The following is a 20,104-nucleotide window of genomic DNA, read 5'->3' on the forward strand; positions in this document are numbered from 1 at the left end:
TGTTCATATCTGTTTCAGAATACTTCCAGCCTTGCATTGAGAAGTTCACTCCTGGCTAGTGCTTGGAAGAGACAAGACACTTCCAAAAGAAAAGATACCTACACATGGTTCTCATCCTACCACCAAAAATGTGGATTTTGAACCTATCCAATAAAGCTGCTAATCCCCCATCTGTAACAATGCATTTTTAGGACTTTTATGTCCACTATCCAGTGGTACCAGAAAAGATGTTCTTTTCCAACCTCTTCATAATGTTGCATTTTTGTAACCCATATAGTGACGATACCAGCCATCATGTCCTTTCCATAAGCTTTGGATGTCAGGGTAAACTCTCAGGAAATAGTGAATCAAAATATATTTGATGTAAAATATCTTTTCAAATGTGGGCATTATATTTTTTATTGTCTCTCAAGAATAACACCAAATAGAAGCTGGGCTGCAAGAGGGATGGTGAGGAAGTCTCAAAGGGAAAGGCTATTGAAGTTGTCTATTGAAAATTTTATTTTTCACCCAGAATAATACAATTCAGTCAGGTACTGACATTGGAAACTCTGCAAGCAGGCACAAATATCACATCTTGATTTTACCTGTAGTTTTTTGTGCTCAGGCACTTAACAAAAAGAGATCAGAATGATGGCAGCTATAGCAGTGAAATGTATATAGTGCTAATGGAATGGAAGAAGTTCTGTTGAATTCCAAACAATGCTATATCCGTCCCCACTCTTTATCTCTTAATTCATTCCTCTTGATCTTCCCAGTGACTGTCTTTGGCAGCTCTTTGACAAATTCCACCTAGATAAAATAAAGAGAGAAGGCAATGCAGCATGTTCTACAGAGCTGGTTTTCCAAGACTCTCCAAGCATATGTGGAAAACTGAGAGGGCTCCCATCAGTAAGAGCTGCCTGCCTCAAATCCAAGCCAAACCAAAAAGCACATTGTGCCACTTGTGAAACCATCTCTGTGGCTGCTTAGATGGCCAAACATCTGTACAGCTGCCTCTCAGCTGGCCAAACTGAGTACAGTAACTCATAGCAGAAGGGCAAATGCCTGAATGATATCAGAGGTCAGAGATGAATGACAAAAAGAAGAAAGAAAGGATGCTCAAGCCCCAGGGTCTTTAATGGTTCTTAGTTCTGTGAGTTCTGCTCAATTTATCTAAGGCATTGAAGTAGATCTTTTCCTGTGGTGCTGGGATTACTAAGAAACACCAAGTGTATCCTCTTGGGCTTGTGTCAGTTTATTACTTGTAATGATCAGTGGATAAAAACTTGTTTAGATTCAGTCATATGCTACCTTAAAGGCATGGGAAGTGCTTGTTTGAAGGTTAAACACAAAATGGAGAATTATGATTGTGAGTCTGACTTAGAACATGGAGATCTGACTGGGATATACAAAACCTAGAAACTTTTGAGAAGTTTGAATAAGTACTTTTCACAAATTCATGAAAAACAGTCTAAACTAATGTTATTTAGGAAAGGTCTTCTGGAGCCAGTGAAATGAATCTTTATTGCTGTCTCTTTCAAGTGAATAATGAAAATCTAAATGGTAATTCTCCTGAGATTTAGGGAAGGATGCCCTGTTTTAAAGTTTCCCCTCAGAAATATTTACCTTTCTAGGGTATTTATATGGAGCAGTAGTTTTCTTAACATGGTCCTGCAAGTCACGAGTTAAGCTTGTCAGGTCAGTGGATGAAAAGGTTGGGGACAGAACCACAAAGGCTTTCACAACCTGTAAGGTAAAATTAACAAGAGATATCTGACACCATCTTTATTTAAGGGCTGATGTGCAGTTACCAGAGAGCAGCACTGCTCAGAGTCACAACAGTCACAAGGAACAGAGAAACCAGCACAGGATAAGAAATGATTGTGCCCAGCTTCTGCATGTGTATGTGCAGAAGGGAAAGTCTAAAGGACAGCTTTTGTGCCCTCATTACAAATAAGACCCTTTTCCCTTCTCAGCAGCAGCCAAGAGGAAGGGGCAATAAAATGTGTCTCTGTGGAGTTCTCTCTGAAGCTAAGGGACATTTTGTTTCTCTCTGAAGTTCACCCTGAGGACAGTAAGCACTGTTATCCTAGCACAGGATTGTGCATTTACCACACCTGCAGCCCATGTCTAATTCTCAGGCAAGTGCAGTAGAACTTTGGCTACATCAAGAGTCATAAATCACAATTTAAGTGTATAGACAAATGCTTAAGAACAAAGGCAAAGTAAACATCACAGTAGTGTTCTCCACAGAGAAGACTTTTCTGTTTCTCCACAGAAAAGAAACTCAGAAGAACAAAGGCATGTAAATGGGAAGGGATTTTGCTTGTCAGCCCCACTAGGATTATCCATGATGGAAGTAGGTGTGGTGCTCAGGGACATGGTGTATTTGTGGATCTGACAGTGCTGGGTTCATGGTTGGACTCAATGATCTCAGAGGTATTTTCCAAGCTAAACAATTCCATGATTCTAAGATGGCTTTATTGCCTTAGAGCGTAAGTTTTTCAGTAAAGTAGAACTTCCTTGATATCATTATATATTTGGAAAAATGTATTGCTTTCCCCCTCCATTCAGCATCCTTACCTCTCCTCTGAGGGGGTCTGGGCTGCTGACAACAGCTGTTTCTACCACAGCTGGGTGTTCTATCAAGGCACTCTCTACTTCAAATGGCCCAATGCGATACCTAGGTCAGGAAAAAGAAAAATGAGGTTTGGCTCTTGCTTTTTGTCTGGAAAAAACAGTACCAAAAGTTTTTAAATTTTCATGTTGAGAAAAAAAATCCAAAACCAAATCAATAACCAGCTATAGAAGTTTTAGGCAAAATGGGACAGCTGTCTGGGTTAGAAGTAGGAGCATTTCATAGTGGTCTTTGTGGCAGAGGACTGCTGGGGCTGTGGATACCTCTCCATCTGTCCCCTCTCCTTGGGGCCCTTAGGTTGGAGCTCCATCCCACCCTGTAGCTGGGGTCTGCAGCAGCAGCCTGTGCCACATCATGGAATCACATCATACAATATCAAGGTCTTTCCTTTCAACATGTCAAAAATAAATTGTTTCAAAAGCTCTTGGAATCCAACAGCGGTTCCTTCAATTTTAGTAAAAAAAATTAATTAGATAAACATCCCTCCTTTGCCAACTGAAGTCTTCATTCTTTGTTGAAACACACGAGATGTTGCAGGGGAAATGGATCCATCACAGAGATGATACTGCAGGTCTGTGAAAAGCTAATAATAACAGCAAGTATTCCAAAATCAAGAGGTCAATACATTCCAGTCACAGGATTACGATGCCAGAAGCTCACGTGTAAGAATATCCAACACAACATGTGAGGATATACAATGGCAGGTTTAGAATGGGTGTGTGCAGACTAACCCTGAAGAAATGATGATGTCATCGTCTCTGCCAATAAACTGGAAATATCCCTCTTCATCCATAGTCCCTCTGTCTCCAGTGACATAAAAATCCCCACGTTCACTTTCTGCAGTTTTCTTAGGGTTATCCTTAAAGTGGTTTACAAGCAGTAGTTTAGATTTTTAGCAAGCATTTGCTATACATTATGTTATAACACAAATAACATCAAATGCACTGGAACTTAATTTTTCAGTCAAGGATGTACTGATATTGCTATAAGATACAATAAAATACGTTTAAAATAATTTCTATTCTTTAAGAAAAAAATAACTTGATCCTAAATTATTTTCTTTCCTTTTCTAACACCCACTAATTCAAATAAACAAATTACTCTGGTAATAAATAATAAAATAGTGAAAAATGTCCAGCCTTTAGGACCACTATGCAATTGGAGAGCTTTTGGGGAGATTGGTAGTGGTGGCAAGAATAAAATAAAGTTCTTACTAAATATTCAGAGAAAAAACCAAGTGGCCTTATAGGTTTGCTTCTGATGGCAATTTCCCCCTGCTGTCCTGGAGGCAGGATATTGGCATTTTTGTCTACGATCTAGAATGAAAAACAGTTCTTATTTTAGTCCAATGGAAAAACAAACTCCAAACACAAATCCAACCAAACAAAAAATCCCCCATGACAGAATCTAAAGAGCAGTCAACAAACCTGAACATCATAAAGGGGAGCTGCTTTCCCCATTGATCCAGGTTTAATCTTCATTCCTTTAGAAACAGAGCAGATTATTCCCTGTAAAAAATCAAAATCAAACCAAAGCTTTTCAAAAGAAAATTGCTACATTCACACTTAATTCATTAAATGTAGTTTCTAGACTAATTCTAAAGTAAGGAATTAAGATTCATAGGATCCTATATGTCAGTGCTGTATGGTATGGATAAGCAAAATCATGAAACTCCCTGAAATAATCCTGTTCCATTCTCTGTGAAAAATTCATGTCCTCTGCTACCCAGTCTTCTTCCCTTAGACTCAAACTCTGCCCTCTTGACTGACACTGTTACTTGGAATTAGCTTAAGGACATTTGTGGAAATATTACAGCACATTCCCTCCCAAACCCTCATGTTCCTGGCAGGTTCTGTGAGGAGAGCCATGAGAGGGAGTTCTTTCAGAGGTTACCAGGGAAAGGAATTACTGAAATATTCACAGAAATGTGAAGGAGGAAACACACTGTGTTCTTACAAAACAAACCTTACAGCAAAAAGAAATTCCAGAGGTTTAATAGGCCACTGTCCCTACAGAAGTACCATTTCAGTCTGGCCATACACTTCATGGATGTCCAGCCCAGTGTAGCTCTTCCACTGCTCCATGACTTCTGGGTTGAGTGGTTCCCCTCCACTCATGCAGTACTTCAGGCTCTTGAATTTGTATCTTCACAGGGAGTTAAAAACAAGAAAGGCAACACTTAAATCTAGAGGGGGAGACCAGGAGCAGGCAAGGGTGAGCACCATGGGAGAGCTGTTTACTGGGAGAGTTAGTGCCACAAAGTGGGGGAATCAGAGAGGCCCTGATCCTTCTGCTCCCAATACAACAAGGATATAGCTCTGTGCTCAACACTCTCCATAAGCAGCAGTCAGAGTTAAACATGTGAAAAATAAAATTGTTGCTGAAGTCAGCTGGGATTATAAATAAACCTATACTGATCTGCTGAGCCAGGGCCCTGATTGCTGACCCTCTGCAACGGGCCAAGGGAGAAAGTTCAAGAGGGAAGGAAGGAACAATGACAGGCAGTGAGAACTGGAACAGGAGGTGAGGTACAACTGCCACAACAAATAATTCCCTCACAGTTATGCTGACATGCACTTTCTAGGATGAAGTCCTTCCCAAAGTCTGGACAATCAATGTGGTAGACAAAAATTATGACAAAGTATTTAACAGACTCTCAGTTTCATACACAGTTTCACAAGTGCAGTAGCATAAGTCTCAAATTTCTGAGGGAAAACATCAAGTTTCTCTGATCAAAAACCTCAGCAAAACTTAAATTTTGCATGATGGTCAAGGATTTCTTGTCAAGGATATTTTAAACTAAATTATTACCCTATTTTGGGTCAAGCAGTTAGATATAGGAGATGAGTAAGTTTAGTTAGGGTAAATTAAACATTACTAAATAATTTTTTTACATACTTGGACAGATCATTTTGCACCAGCATGCGGAACAATGTCGGAGCACCGACCAGGGCATCAATTGGGAATCTGCAGAGAGTCTAGAGGGTTAAACAATAAGAAGGACATGTGAAGCTCAGCCAAAAAACTGCCTTTGGAATGTACAGTAAACAGGTGACACAGAAAGGAGAAGTACATTTGCCCCCTATGTAAAAGCACCACACTCTCTGTTGGGTGAGGAACCCTCCTGCAGTTGGTGCAATATGCAGAGATTGTAGATTTGATTACAAAAAGCCCACGGTAACACATCTACTGACAACAGGACTGCACAGCTTGGGGCATGGCCAGAGTATCTCCTCTGTCTACATCACAGGGAGGTGTTCACTTTCATCTTGGCTGGTGTGAGCACAGAAACATTTCATCTCTGCATTAATACCCTCTGATACTATTTCCACAGTCACTAAAGTGAATGGCAGTCATTTATTGCTGCTTTTGGATGATTTTTGTTCACGTGCTCACTGGCTATGAGCAAAATGTATGAATGGATTTCATGTTTGTTCCCTTCTGTATACAATAAAAATGAAAACAGGGCTTTACACAACAAATACAGTATCTCAAACACAACCCCCATGAAATCTATGGATGCTATCAAGAATTGGTTTTGGCATGCTTTCTGCAGATGAATACATTTCCATGAGTTTTTCCCTTACATTTAGGATAACTTCTGAGTCAGTCTGCGGTAGGTTATGTATAAAGATACATGACCCAAAAACCCAAGGATCAAAAAAAGATGCTATTGAAGTTAGTATCCATCCTGTGTCTGCAGTGTTCCATATCATTTGAGAGGAAGTCAAATCCAACCAGTACCTGATAGAGGAAAAAAAAACGATAATAAAATATACCCAGAAAGAGGGTAAAAGATATTAATTGGAAGATTGAGACAGTGGGGTGACCCTAGTCCCTAGCAATTTGATGGAGTTTTTACTCTGATTTCAAAGGGAGAAAGGCTGGGGATGTACATTGGTATTTCTTATTCAGTAATTTTTTACAATAGCTCTACTATGCAGCTTCAATTGTCTTATGTTCAACCAGACTTAACTCTTTCATACCTTTCACTTAAAAGGGGTCTGAAACCAAGACTGCCCTGGGAATGTAGAGTCATCTTTGGAGAACCTGTAGTTCCACTGGTAAAGAAGATCATTATTGGGTCTTGAATCCTTGTTTTGACACAGGAATGGTCAGCAGATTGATTTCTGCAAAAAGGAGAATGTAATTATAACTTCAATGGTTGCAGTTAATGTAAATGAGTGCTTGTGGGAACAGGTCTACTCTGTCCTCATGACTGCAGTGGCACTCAGTCATACTTACTGGTACAGCTCAGTGAAGTTCAGCCATCCCTCCCTGCTGCCTTTGGACACCATTAGCTTGGTTTTCAGGAGCTGGCACTGGGATGCCACCGAGTCCACTGCAGGAGCCAGTCTGTCAGTGGTAACGATGCACGCAGCCTTTGATGCCTGGAGTCGGTACAGTATGTCTTTAGCTGATAATTGGGATGTTCCTGGGATTATGACAATTCCTGGAAGACAGATAAAGTTAGTTTGTGTTGGCATTTCTTCTGTATCTGACTATTTTCTAAGAATCCAAGCTATTAAATATTCCCAAACTGATCTCTGATATCATTTGCCCTGGTGTTCCCCAGCCAAACAGTTAGATTAGATTAATGCAGATGCCTGTGCTCTCCTGTCAGCAATTAAATGTGGATCTGTCTGGTGACTTCCATGGTTCTTCCCTGCCTTCTGGCATTTTCTTGCCCACTGCAAGAGCTGGTGCAAACCCTTCAGGACTGCCTGGCAGCCAGTCCGCCCACTGGACTATTCCACTATTTTTCCTTGATAAACCATATCCATTCTTGATCCTCTCAACAGATTTGCAATGATCATTTGACCTCACTGACCTGCTCTCATACAAGCCACCTTGACCAGCCACCATTCTGGAATTCGTGGTAGGATCAGGATAAGCCTGTCTCCCTTCTGCAGTCCACATTCTTTAGTCAGTACATTGGCCACTTTCTGAGACAGGAACCCCAGCTCCTCAAAGCTCCACTTCACTTCTTCTCCTTCGCCATTTACCCACCAGAAAGCAGGGTTTGATGGTCTCTTTCCAGCCTATGAAACATAGGAATTTAAACATAAAAGATTTTCTTCTGAAAGACCATGAAATAATGCACAGATATCTGTAAATTATGGAAGATCTGAGTATTTGACATAGCTGGCATATAAGCTATTTTTTTTTCTTGTCCTTAAAGGATCAAGATTTGCTATTCATCAAGCTCAGTTATTCCCAATAGATTCTCTTTTTCTGAACTTGAAATGTTTACCAGCCTAATTGTCTCCAGATCCAAGTCCTAGTCTGGATCTTATTTCAGTTTAAGCCTTTTACTGTGCATTAATGGTCCTACAAAATAACAATAAATAAAGCAAGAAACAATGAACTTTTGTATAATTTTCAATGCAAATTTCATTTGGCAACTGATTGCTTTTATAAAGAAGAAATCCCAGCTTATTTCAAAAGAAATTTAAAATTAAAAGTATCTCATTGGCACAACAGAAGATCACCTACCTTTTCAATCTCAGACCATCTGTCCAGTACATCACTTGCAAAGTTAAAATACTTTGGTATTTCCTGTTTGCCCTGTCTGATGGACTCATACTGGGAATGCACATCAGAGGAAAGCAGCCTGGGGTGCCCATGGAAAGTCCTATTAGGAGGTTTCAGAATCCACAAGAGTTTTAGATTCTGTAACTTCAACAGCAGCTTCATGGCAGAAGACTGTGTGTCTAGATGCTGTACACTATATAAGAAAATTGGAGAATTCTTGCTATGAATCCTGCAACAACAAACAAACAAAAAGCAAACCAACAAAAAAAGAGAAATAATATTGAGATTATCCAAAGGTAATCCAGTTCTTCATTAAAGTCACTTAGGCTAGTCAGAGCCAGACTGATTTGAACATGCTAATTAAATGTTAAGTTCCTGCTTTCACATATTTTTAGTTTTTAAATGAATAGCCCACAACTCTCCATAGTAAAACACATCAGATATTATTCTTTACATTACAAGAATGTTCCTGCTTCATACATTCAGTATCTGATTCTCAATTCCTTTTTCTTTTCTGCTTGTTTCCAAACTAGTTCCATCAAGAATCTCACTGCTTTAGCCTCAGCAGTTGCTGACTGATTGACCCATTCACATCACCAATCCCAAGAGCCTTCACTTTGTTATGTAGCCACTGAGTTTGATAAAGACTTTTCTACTCATTTTCCTGGCCTGTCTGCTGTGGACAGGAGAGATCAGGAGCTGCTGGGGGAGATCCTCTTCATTCATTCCACTCACCTGTTAGGACATGTTTCCCATATGAGGCACTGTAAGGATCAGCTGTTCCCTGGAGATGTGAAACCTGGAAACTCCTTCATAAAGGTTTTGGAGTGAAACTCTTCTGACTTTATTGCTCACCTCTTCTGGAGTAACGAGAACAGAATGTGGCACAAAACAGACCAAGCAGCAAATTCTTCCTGTGGAGTAACTTTTTTCTTGTAATCATTTACACCATTGTTAATTGTGCGTCATTTGCACCTTAACCTAAAGCACTTTGGGTCTTCTTTTGCCTCAACTTTAACCATTTAAGTACATCACAAATTGATCATGATGAAGAGAAGCATTCAAAAGAAATTTTTTTTCTTTCCACTCTGAAAGAATTTGAGAATGGTGCAATGGTAGTTATTGACAAGAATATATCAATGTGCTGCTGATACCCACCACAGGACAAAGATTATTTTTATTAACTTCTCTTTTATTTGTATGTCTCTAAGAGTTGTAGTTACACTTTGAGTGTTTTCTACTTTTTCTTCCACAGTTCGTTTTTCGCAATATTTCCATGTGTTCTGGGTCATAAACATGTGCCATGTTTGATGTGTTATCGTTGGTACAGGTAATAGAATATTTCTCTCCTTGTTTTCCACATCACTCTTGCTCTTTTTATACTTTTGCCCACTCTTTGCCCCTTAGAACATTTCTCTGGATTTTCCCAGTAACTGTCTTTGGCAGCTCCTTAACAAACTCCACCTGAAAGGCAAAAATACATCGTGTTTAAATTCCCAGCTGCAGGAAAGACACATTTTCATTATGGCTGGGGATAAAAGGATGGGAAGCTGCAGAGCCAGGGCTGGGATGATGAAATGCTGACTGAATGCCTTGCCCATTCGAGCTGCTGTGAAAACTCCAGCATTCCATGAAAGAAAGACTGGGCCCTCATGAAGTAAAATTTCACGACCATTGCCTCCCCCTGGGTCCATTCTAGCACACACAGCCAACCCAAGGCTGCAGCTGCAAACAGACCCTATCATCTCCTTTTATTTTATCTAACTCTGGTTGGAGTGTTTGTCAGAAAGGGGTTGAAAAAGAGCTGAGGTGGGACAAAAAATGCACAACTTCAGGTACAATGAGAGAACCTGTCTTTTTGGGCTGTACTTACCTTCCTTGGATACTTGTATGGTGCAGTCACCTTCTTGACATGTTGTTGAAGTTCAAGAGCTAATTTTTTTTGATCATGTGATTCATAGAGAGGAGCTAAAACAACGAAAGCTTTGACCACCTGTGCCACAAAAATGAAGGGGTTCCATTAACTTCCAGAGGTGGCAATAAGGGAATACATTTGTTTTGAAAAGCGAATCTCAAAATTCAGAATGCCAAAATTTGATCTTTTTCTTTATTTTCCCTTTTCATGAGCTGTTTATTAGAGAATGCTGTGCTATGAAGGACCCATTCTGGAGCAGGGGATTTTTTTCCATATTACGATCTTCTTTTTTCCTTAATGTTATATCCTAATACAGCTGAAAATCTTGACTCTGTTGTTCAAAGAAATGTTGCGAAGTTGAAAATATAAGACAAAAATGAAACACTCTGGATGTCACTGCTACACTGCACTAAGTGACAAAACAGGAAATAATCAAAATTTCATTGCTTAGACAAAAACATGTCTTAATTAGTCTGAAAAGCTAAAATATTTTTCCCCACATAAAAACGGCAAGGAAAGAAATAATTCTGATATTGTAAGATCGATTAAGATATGGATTTTAAAAAAATTAGCCTATTTTAAAAATATTCAACATATTGAATTCCAAGGAAGCCTGGTACATATAAGGAAGTTGATACTTAGTAGAAAGGGTATTTATTTTACATTTTTCCCTATTTTGCTTTACCTCCCCTCGCACTGGGTCGGGACTGCTGACAACGGCCGCCTCCACCACTGCTGGGTGCTCTATCAATGCACTCTCCACTTCAAAGGGGCCAATGCGGTACCTGGGGAGCACAGAGACAGCTCAGCCCAGCAGCAGGGACCAGTCCTTGGGCTTTCCAGGCTGCATTTCATCAGGCAAATCTGAAAGGAAATGCCTTACCCAGCAGAGTTAATGATATCATCAGCTCTTCCAACAAACCAGATATATCCCTCTTCATCCATAAAGCCTCTGTCTCCAGTGAGATAAAAATCTCCACACAGAGTGGCAGCAGTTTTCTCTGGATTATCCTGGCAACAATCAAATATTTCAGAAAAGGTATCTGATTATTAGTGAAACATAATGCATTTCCTTAGCAGTGATGCTAAAAAATGAACAAAAATAATTTTTTCAGTTGTTCTCAAAATAAGTGTGATCAGTACGGTTTCATATTTTCAACTAAAAAGCCATGTTAATTAGCAGTTTGATGCCTGAAGTATATGGCAGGTGGAAAAGAGCACTACCCACTAAAAAATGTATGTAGAGATTTCTGTACTAGAGAGAAAAGGTTGTGCTCTATCAAAATGCCCATCCATCACAGCAAATGTGTGACCCACAAAAATGTGTAACCCACTCTGTTCAGGGAAATGATTTATCATTGCAGGTGGTTGCCACAATAACCTTCAGTCAAAAGAAACTTTTTACCCTTAACTGACAGGATCAAAATTCCAATGAGGTCACCTGCAGGAAAAACTTCATTATTTGCATTGACCTACAGGACCTCTACATCCAGTGTAACCTCTTGGTTACACAAGATAACACTTTGACAACAGAAGACAGAGTGAAAACCAGAAGCTATAGTATTGAACTTGTAGAAGTTTCTTATCCCTTAATGAGCAATTACATTTTATAAGTTGTTGCCTGAGTATGCTACAAATATCCAAATATTATGGGGGTTCAGAAAAGGATTAAAAACACAGCTAGGTCCCCCAAAGCTTATTCATTAGGATAGTTCAGTTGCAGGGGAGAATAACTTCAAGTTTGCCTGGGTCTACTGTTTTCTTAAGAATGTCCTGCCCCTCAGCATCACCACACACTGATGAGGCTCAAAGTCCTCAAGTAACCCAGTGAGACCTTCTGAGGATCCTGCATGGAATTCTGCTCCTGGCAGCCCTTTGCCCTGGGTCTCTCCTGAGTCCCTCAGCAGACACAGCCACAGCGAGTCAGGCTCACCAAGTACTCGGAGAACAGACAGAAGGGCCGGGTGGGTTTCACTCGGACAGCAATGGTGCCCTCTTCTCCTTGAGGCACAACAGCCCCCTGCTCATCTACGATCTGCAGAAAGGACAGACACAGCAGGGCTGCTTTGATCAGCTCAGAGGAACATCTGCTGCAGCCCAGTGCAGGGCACAGAAGGGACACAGCACTGCCTTACTCTTCTACCCACAACTGCCACATACCTGCACATCATAAGGGGGAACAGGTTTTCCCAAAGAGCCAGGTTTAATTTTCATTCCTTTCAGATTGGCACAGATTGCCACCTGCAGAATAGATTTTTAAAATGTTTTTTTAAATTGTTGCAATATCTTGTAAATTTTATTATTGTTTGCATTAGGCATCTTTCCATGACTTTGTTGTGACAAGGGCTGAAAGGGACCAAAGCACTGTGTTTTTTTTGAGAACATCAGAGGGGTTGAGAGGCATTTCAGGTCAGACCTGTGAGAGCTTTGTTTTGTTGAGTCTGAGCCAGTGGATTGTCCTGCAAATACTTGACTTTTATTTGCAGGACAGCAGATTATTATTACAGATCTTATTTCAATACTGGGACAATTAATTTGGGACCATTTCAAGGGCAAAATGAGAGAAACCCTGAGATCTGGCTCTTAATAATTTTGTTAATGTTCACTTACAGAGAAGTCTGGGATGTGAGCTGGTTTAATATTTGCCATTAAAAACTCAGATAGGCCAAATTGATAGCTGGAGCAAATTATGCTTTCAGGGGTTTTTGGAAGAAAAGATGACAAAGGGACCTCCTACAGCTTATTTGATCTGAAGTATCTCTGGCATGGTTTTTTCAGGTGTCTAAACCATTAGAATATGCAGCTTGCTGACTCTGTAACTGTATAATCGTAATTATACAAAGTCTTTTTTTTCTTAATCACAGAAATGATTCTAACATTTTCCATTGATTTATCAAGGATGTCATGCCTCTGGCAGTCTTACCTTTGAATGGGAATACTACAAGAATTAATGCAAACGTACTGTTTCGGTCTGGCCATATCCTTCATGGATATCCACCCCTGTCTGGGTTTTCCACTGGGAAAACACTTCAGGATTGAGTGCTTCCCCTCCAGTTACACAGTGCTTCAGACTCGGGAACTTGTACCTTGAGAGGAAGAGCAAATGAAATAATTCTCTTAACTCCTAAAATGAGCAGTGAGCAACCTTAGCTAAACAGACTTCCTCAGCTTTCTAAGTACACCTAAGACTGAAGGAAAGGCTGAATAGGATGACAGAGCCTGAGCTCTCTGCTAAAACCTGGATTGGCTTTTGGCAGGATGAAAGACCTATGTGACAAGAATGAGTACCTTACCAAGATGTGAAAACTCCTTGCAAACCACTTCTCACAAGCTGGGTATTTTACAGAGTAACAAGACAGGAAGAACAGCTGCCAAATAACTCTCAGCATGTGGAACTCCTCTAACTGCTCCTTTCATTCTCAAGCATGTGAGAACAACTTCATGGTGCACCAGTAACTCCCTGATCCAATGCTGCTTAAAACATTGACTTAAATTGAACTGTGAAGCCTAAGTTCAGAGGAAGTGACAGCTTAAAAAAAATCTCCTTTGTTTCCTCAGTGCTGTCTGTTCAAAGACCCAGCCCTGAAGCCCATTAGCCCATGGTGTGGCTAATTCTTCTCACATTTGAAAATGGAGAGTGGTCTTTACTGAGAGCAAGCTTTGCTAATTAGGTTTCCTTGAACTGAAAAAGAGAATTGAGGAACCTCAGGAACTAAGCATGCAGAGCTGTCCCAGCATTATACCCCAGCCTCCCTCCCCTCCCTGCTGTACCTGCTCATGTCATGTTGGACCAGCATGCGGAACCCGGTGGGAGCTGTGCAGAAGGTGGTGATGGGATATTTTGAGAGAGTCTAGAAAAATAGGAAATTATTGTGCTGAAAAGAAAGTGTGATACTGCGTATGACCTTGTGAATGTGCAGGTAATTAACACAATTTACATGCTCAAACGTCTGCAAGATGAAAACCCTAAAAATGCTGTACCAGGCAGTCCAACTCCTGCATAATATGGAACTTTCTGTCCAACAGAAGTCTCTCATGTAAATGAAGGACCAGTGAGAGCAGTAGTTCCAGTTAAGGGTTTTTGGGTGGTTTTCCAAGGTGTCTGTGTCCCAAGCTCAAGCCTAATTGATGATAGGGAACTATACCACAACTTTTCCAGTATTATTCTTGGGAAAGTCAAGGTTTCCGCCCCACACAAGAGGCCAATGTTGAGGAGAATCATCCAGCTGAGTGGTTTTGAAAAGAGCTGGGAAGAGGAATAGGCATTCTGGTACCTTTGGATTGCTTGGGATGCAGGGATTACTCACCTCTCCAATAACTTCTGGTTGAAACAGTGGCAAATTGTGTATAAAGACACAGGCTCCACAGATCCATGGTGAAAAAACACTGCCATAGGCTGATTTTGCCCAGCCAGTATCAGATGTATTCCACATTACATCTGAAGGAGTCAAGTCCAGCCAACGCCTGATGAAACAGCAGAGATGAAAAAAACCTTCAGGGAAAGCAAATCAGTACCAAGCCACAGATTTAACTTTTAAGGTATAATGAAATGGCCCAAGGTTGCTTTGGCTTTCAGGGAAGGTTGACCCAACATTAAAGCACTTGACTTCCTCTGGTGTGGTTGTAGGGACACTTTATTACTCCTCTGCTTTCAGCCCTGCAAATGACACAACTCTGCACATAATGAGCTCAACTGGGCCTTCAAGAAGGTTTTAATAACAAGGGTTTTACCATGAGAGAGGAAAGATGAAGAAGCTGCAAATCCTACAGTCATGAAATGCCTACATTTACTGAAATGTTATGGTCTCGTGTTCAGTTTAGTGCTGATCACAGCAATTAATCAGGACCCTGGGGGGAACAACAAGGTAATACCTGCCAGTGGTTGCAAATCCAATGCCGTAACTGCTGTAGGAATGCAGCACCATTTTTGGGAAGCCTGTAGTTCCACTGGTAAAATACACAAGCATTGGGTCGTGACTCCTCGTCTTGATACATATATGGTCAGCAGATGCAACCCTACAGAAGAAATTATGTATTCTGGTCACTGCATGCAGTTTTCCACTAAGGAAGCAGTATTTTTAATGTTCAGGAGATCAACAGGAAAGCTGCCCCAAATTATATGATCTTACCAAATCCATTATATATAACAGGGAAAAGTTAGAGAATACATTTTGCCTGTCACGTACACTCTGAATCACAAGGTTGAGGAGCAAGAACAAGCTGAAGGACCTGAATTTCGGTCCCAAAACCAAAATGGGTTGCATGAATATGTACTTAATGCAGTGTAATCACAGTGCTGCAAGTTGACAGAAATATAACTCATTCACATTTTGAAAATTACTCCCACAACTCAGCAATGTCTCCTGAATGATACAGCTCCCTCCACCTCAAAGAACTGGAAAGAAAAGAGCTGGATACTCACGCAAGGAGTTCTTTGAAGTTCAGCCACCCATCCCTGCTCCCTTGACCTACAATGAGTTTACTTTTCAGGAACTGGCTGCCAGACAGGACAGATTCCACTGCAGGTGCCAGCGTGTCATTGGTAACAATGCACTTGGCCTTTGAAGCCTGGAGTCGGTATAAGATGTCTTTGGCTGTTAGTTGGGATGTTCCTGGAAAAAAGACAATTCCTGGAAAAAAGCAAGAGGCAATTGAGAAAACTCAGCATTTCTCAAAACTACTTGATTATGTCTCTCTGTTGATGCTGATTGTATTCATCATGGATGTTTCTCAGTTTAAAAGCTGAGTAAAATAGATCTATTGAATTATTAATGACACTAATTCTATAAGTTCTTCCATTATAAATTCAGCTCCCTTCCAATGTATGTGGTCAAGTGTGGCCTTTGGTTGCAGCCATTCAGCCCTCGCTGGCTGAATTGACTGATTTTGACTGACCATGTCTGGCCCTATGCTTCCTGTGTGGGTTCTGCCAATTCTCCTTCTAGGCAAAAGAGCAGCTGTAGAGGCCCCAAGAGAATATTCCTGTTTGCATTTTCTTCACCCTAATCTAACAGATGGCTTGTGGGCTCTGTTTGCTTTCTGTCTGCACCCACCGAGTCCGTGAGTCACTCACCTGCTCGCATGCAGGCCACATTCAGGAGCCACCACTCAGGAACACGAGGCAGAATTGCTACAATTCTGTCTCCTCTCTGCAAACCACAGGCCTCAGAAAGGACATTGGCTGTCTTCTTGGACAGAGAGCCCAACTCCTCAAAGCTCCACTTCACCTCCTCTCCCTTATCACTGACCCACCAAAAAGCTGGATTTGCTGGTTTTCTTCCATCCTACAACATGCGAGCAAATATTAAAATAAGACAAACCTTAAAAGGTTCCACTTCAATACAAAATAACTCTAAACTAAGCAAATCATCCCTGGCAATCACTCTCTTAGGGTGACACCTGTATTTCTGATAACAAAATAACACAGTGCTTTCCATTCTGCAGCCAGTACTGCCCAGTACCCATAAGTAAAATGGATTTGTATCGTCTGAGATTCTTTCCACTTTCTCCTCATTTAGTCTGCAATAGAGTCAATTTTCTTACTATGTCCTGGTAAAGTGGTGTGGTTTATGAATTTAGGATCATTGTAGTGTTGATAACACACTCATGTTTTAGTTGTTGCTAAGCAGTGCTTACTGTAAGTCAAGGACTTTCCAGTTTCCCACACTCTGCCAACAAAGAGGCGCACAAGAAGCTGGGAGAGGTCATAGACAGGACAGCTGACCTGAACTGCCTGAAGGGATATTCCACATCACAGGAGGTCATGCTTAGTTTATAACCTGGAGGAAGTTTATTGGGAGGTGTTTGGGGATGAGCTGGGCATCAACCAGTGGACAGTGAGCTCCTACTGCTACTAATATGATGATTATTATTATTATATTTCAATTCTTAAATGGTTCTTTCCTCAACTCATGGGTTTTACCTTTTTTTCCTCCTGATTCTCCTCCCCATCCCATTGGATGTGTGTGTATGTGTGTGTGTGAGATCCAGGGGCTCTGTGGTTCTCAGTTGACAGCTGGGGTTAAACTACAATTCAATATCTATAAAATAAAAGACAAATACTACCTTTTCCAGTTGTGTCCACTTATCTAAGACATCACTTGCAAAGTTGAAATATTCTGGCACTTCCTTTTCACCCTGGTTTATAGATTCATAATGGGAAACTATCTGAGATGTAAGAAGCCGGTTGTTTCCATGGAATGTTCTGGAAGGTGACCTGAGAATCCACAAACACTGAGGAATCCAGGATTTAAGAAATGTTCTCATGATAAATGATGTTTTATCAGATGGTGAGGGGAAGGAATCAGGTGTACATCTAAGGAATCAGTCACCTGGAATGAAAGAAAAGACATTTAAACCAAACAGTTATTGGATGCTGTCCCATGTATGATGTTGGATAAATGAATGCAAACCAGCTTGAATAAATAGGTTGCTTACACACATCCTCATTTCATGTCATGTTAACCTGTATTTTTGTGATGTGAACATTTAACATTATAGTATATAGAAGGAATAAGCACAGTCACCTTGAGGTTAATAAAATTAGCAGAGTTGTTGCTATGAATCCTGCAACAAAAACAACAACTGTGGAATCTTGTCCAGCTGGAATAAATGGGGGTTTAACCTCAGTAGCATATGCAGAAGGCATCAGCCTGAGGCCATGGTAAACAGGATACTGAGAAAAGGACACCTAGCCAGGTCGTGATGAGAAGAGTGGGGTCATGGGAGCCAATATGTTAATAGAACTATCCTCTATTTGATCAGGTTTCTGGTTCTTGTTCTCACTTGGTTCAGTACCTTTTAAAAATAAGGTCATGTTCTGAGTTTGCATTCCTGATTGGACCCTTGCCCTCAGAAGATTCCTATACCTTGTAATATTTTCCATGCCCCCTCCTCCCCATCTTTGGATCATGCCCCCAGACTCTGTGACTTCTACGTTTGTTATTTTGCTATTAAAGTTTTGGTGGGGTTTTTTTTGGGGTTTTTTTTTTTTTTGGGCAAGACCATCATTCCCATCCCTTTTTTTGCCAGTCCCCCCAGCCAAGTCAAACTAGGGGTCGCAGCGAGTGAAACTACAATGACTGGCACCCGAACAGTCAATCAATCTTCTTCTGTTTGATTTCACTGGGTTTTACCAGTCATAAGTGCCTATTTTTTTCTCTGCTGTGGATTAAATCAGCAGGCCTGACATGGTTACAAGCAACCCTTGGAGTCAGATCTTTTGGGTGCCAGCCAGAAAAAGCAGGTAAGCGGAGAGAAGAGACACTTATTCCTGCTGCTCCTACCCCAGCCCAGGTGGGCATACCCTACCTAATCCCGATTATTATGGGAATAAGACTGTCAAGACTAGACAGGGACATAAATTTTTCTTAGCAGTCCACAGAAGGCCCAAAATCACGAGTTAAACCCCCCCAAAATGATTGTTTCGGAACTTTCTGGTGACTGTAGCCAGTAGCGCCGTGCCAGGCTCAGCCGCAGCCAGGGCCCTGCCCTCACCCACCCACCGGGCACGGCCCAGCCCGGCCGCTTGTGCCTCAGCAGCTGCAGCCCCGGCTCGGCCCTGCACAGTGCTGCAGAACACGGCACGGACTGTGGAGTCTTCTCTGTGGGATTTTGGAATTTTGTGGGTGTCACGCTTTATGACCTAGCTACCAGAGGACTCTCTGGTCATGTGTCTGCTGCCTGCTTTCTGTATGATTCTGAAAACGCTCAAAGCCAAAGAGCACCGACTGCCGGCGCTCAGCCCCTCCCTGGCCTTGCGGGTGTGGCAGGAATCCGGGGGGTCCAGGGCCACTTCACTGTGCAGGATCCCTTCCCAAACCGAGACTGCCTTTAACCCCTCTCACCCTGGGGATGGAACGCGAGGGTGGAACCTGTCCCAGACACAGGAAGCAGCGCAAACCCCTGCCCCTTCGTGTTCCTTGCCCTGTCCTCCCGCAGACTGCCCCACAATGGAACTTGACACAAGTTACTCACATACCCTGTTATCCCCTTCTGCCTCCTCTGCTCAGGATCCCTCTCAGATCCCCCCCACCTTCCCTGCTCCTTCACCACCCCAGCCTCTCTCCCGTCCATCTGAATATCCTGTTGTACTACCTGCTAACCACCCTGCTAACGTCTATGCCACCAGAGGCACCATGATGCCTCAACGTTCCCCCTTCAACTCCACTCCACCACTCCTGACTACAACTCCCAGCATGCCTCAGGCCACGCCCCCAGGGAGACAGAGCCACGCCCACCATGGTCCCGGAAGCGCTGCTCTCCAACATGGCCGTGCTCCTTCCCCATGGCTGTGCCCAGACCAGAGCACCAGCTCTGCCTTTACCCTTCCAGCAATAACAACACTGTGCTTGCATCCTCACCCCTCCTCAGAAGAAAACCTAATCCCTTCTAGAGCCAGTGATTCCATTGATCCGTGGCAGAAGAGCCAGATGAGTATGGTAAAGAACAGAAGGGGAAAGGCTGGTCTTACATGGGAACCTCGAGCCTACAGGGAAATACAAAGACTATGTAAGGCTGCCAAAAACTATGGACAGGCTTCTCCTTTCTTCAGCAGTCTAATGCAAGCTGCTTTCACTGCATATCTTTTAACCCCTCATGACTTAAAGCATGTGATGACTGTGCTGCTGTCTCCAGCTGAATTCACCCTGTGGGAAATGGGGTGGAGGAGGCTGTTAAATCAATTGTTGCTTATTAAATCAATTGTTGCTTCACTATGCTGAAGACCAGGCAGGCACAGGCAGTGCTAACACAGAACACTCAGCTGGGGAGGGATCACATACCCAGCCCCATGATTAGGCTACAAACCTCCCAAAGCCAGCGCTTGATGATATTAAAAATGCAGCAAGGAAAGCACTCATGCAAATGCCTGATGGTAACACACCTGCTCCAGACTTTGTAGATATAAAGTGAAAGCCTAGTAAACCATGAATAAAGCTAAAGTTTTGGCTCCCCTTCACCAGAATCATCCACAAGAAATCGTTTATCATTATATGGATAATATACTTACTGCAGCTGAAAATGATCCATCTTTA

The 20,104-nt window shown here is 41.8% G+C and overlaps 2 protein-coding genes across 2 annotated transcripts; both read right to left on the reverse strand.

Annotated features, from left to right (window-relative positions):
- Window positions 1-334: 334 nt before the first annotated feature.
- On the reverse strand, window positions 335-8,379 carry LOC129127187 (acyl-coenzyme A synthetase ACSM4, mitochondrial-like). The gene is made up of 13 exons (XM_054643647.2): window positions 8,117-8,379; window positions 7,452-7,662; window positions 6,866-7,073; window positions 6,607-6,750; window positions 6,208-6,364; window positions 5,519-5,598; window positions 4,642-4,765; window positions 4,048-4,128; window positions 3,835-3,936; window positions 3,352-3,479; window positions 2,566-2,665; window positions 1,609-1,728; window positions 335-792 (listed from the first exon to the last, which is right to left on the reverse strand). The coding sequence occupies exons 1-13, from the start codon at window positions 8,315-8,317 to the stop codon at window positions 706-708; spliced, it is 1,743 nt and encodes a 580-aa protein (XP_054499622.2). The 5' UTR covers window positions 8,318-8,379; the 3' UTR covers window positions 335-705.
- Window positions 8,380-11,143: 2,764 nt separating this feature from the next.
- LOC129127190 (acyl-coenzyme A synthetase ACSM3, mitochondrial-like) lies at window positions 11,144-18,309 on the reverse strand. Its single transcript, XM_054643653.2, has 10 exons — window positions 17,136-18,309; window positions 16,144-16,354; window positions 15,493-15,700; window positions 14,943-15,086; window positions 14,378-14,534; window positions 13,842-13,921; window positions 13,033-13,156; window positions 12,231-12,311; window positions 12,004-12,105; window positions 11,144-11,155 (listed from the first exon to the last, which is right to left on the reverse strand). Exons 1-10 carry the CDS (start codon window positions 17,334-17,336, stop codon window positions 11,144-11,146), a joined length of 1,320 nt encoding a protein of 439 aa, XP_054499628.2. The 5' UTR covers window positions 17,337-18,309.
- Between the last annotated feature and the right edge of the window lie 1,795 nt (window positions 18,310-20,104).

The sequence above is a fragment of the Agelaius phoeniceus genome, chromosome 16 (assembly GCF_051311805.1).
Source record: "Agelaius phoeniceus isolate bAgePho1 chromosome 16, bAgePho1.hap1, whole genome shotgun sequence".
NCBI classification, from domain to species: domain Eukaryota; kingdom Metazoa; phylum Chordata; class Aves; order Passeriformes; family Icteridae; genus Agelaius; species Agelaius phoeniceus.

Excerpts from the sequence above, each read along its gene's own strand:
- LOC129127187 (XM_054643647.2), bottom strand. The coding sequence starts at position 8,317 with ATGAAGCTGCTGTTGAAGTTACAGAATCTAAAACTCTTGTGGATTCTG. Across the intron at positions 5,599-6,207 it reads ACTCAGAAGTTATCCTAAAT|ACTCTCTGCAGATTCCCAAT; the intron begins GTAAGGGAAAAA and ends TTAACCCTCTAG. Across the intron at positions 1,729-2,565 it reads CAGACCCCCTCAGAGGAGAG|GTTGTGAAAGCCTTTGTGGT; the intron begins GTAAGGATGCTG and ends TTTACCTTACAG.
- LOC129127190 (XM_054643653.2), bottom strand. The coding sequence starts at position 17,336 with ATGAGAACATTTCTTAAATCCTGGATTCCTCAGTGTTTGTGGATTCTC. Across the intron at positions 16,355-17,135 it reads AGTGGACACAACTGGAAAAG|GATGGAAGAAAACCAGCAAA; the intron begins GTAGTATTTGTC and ends CGCATGTTGTAG. Across the intron at positions 14,535-14,942 it reads GGATTTGCAACCACTGGCAG|GCGTTGGCTGGACTTGACTC; the intron begins GTATTACCTTGT and ends CTGTTTCATCAG.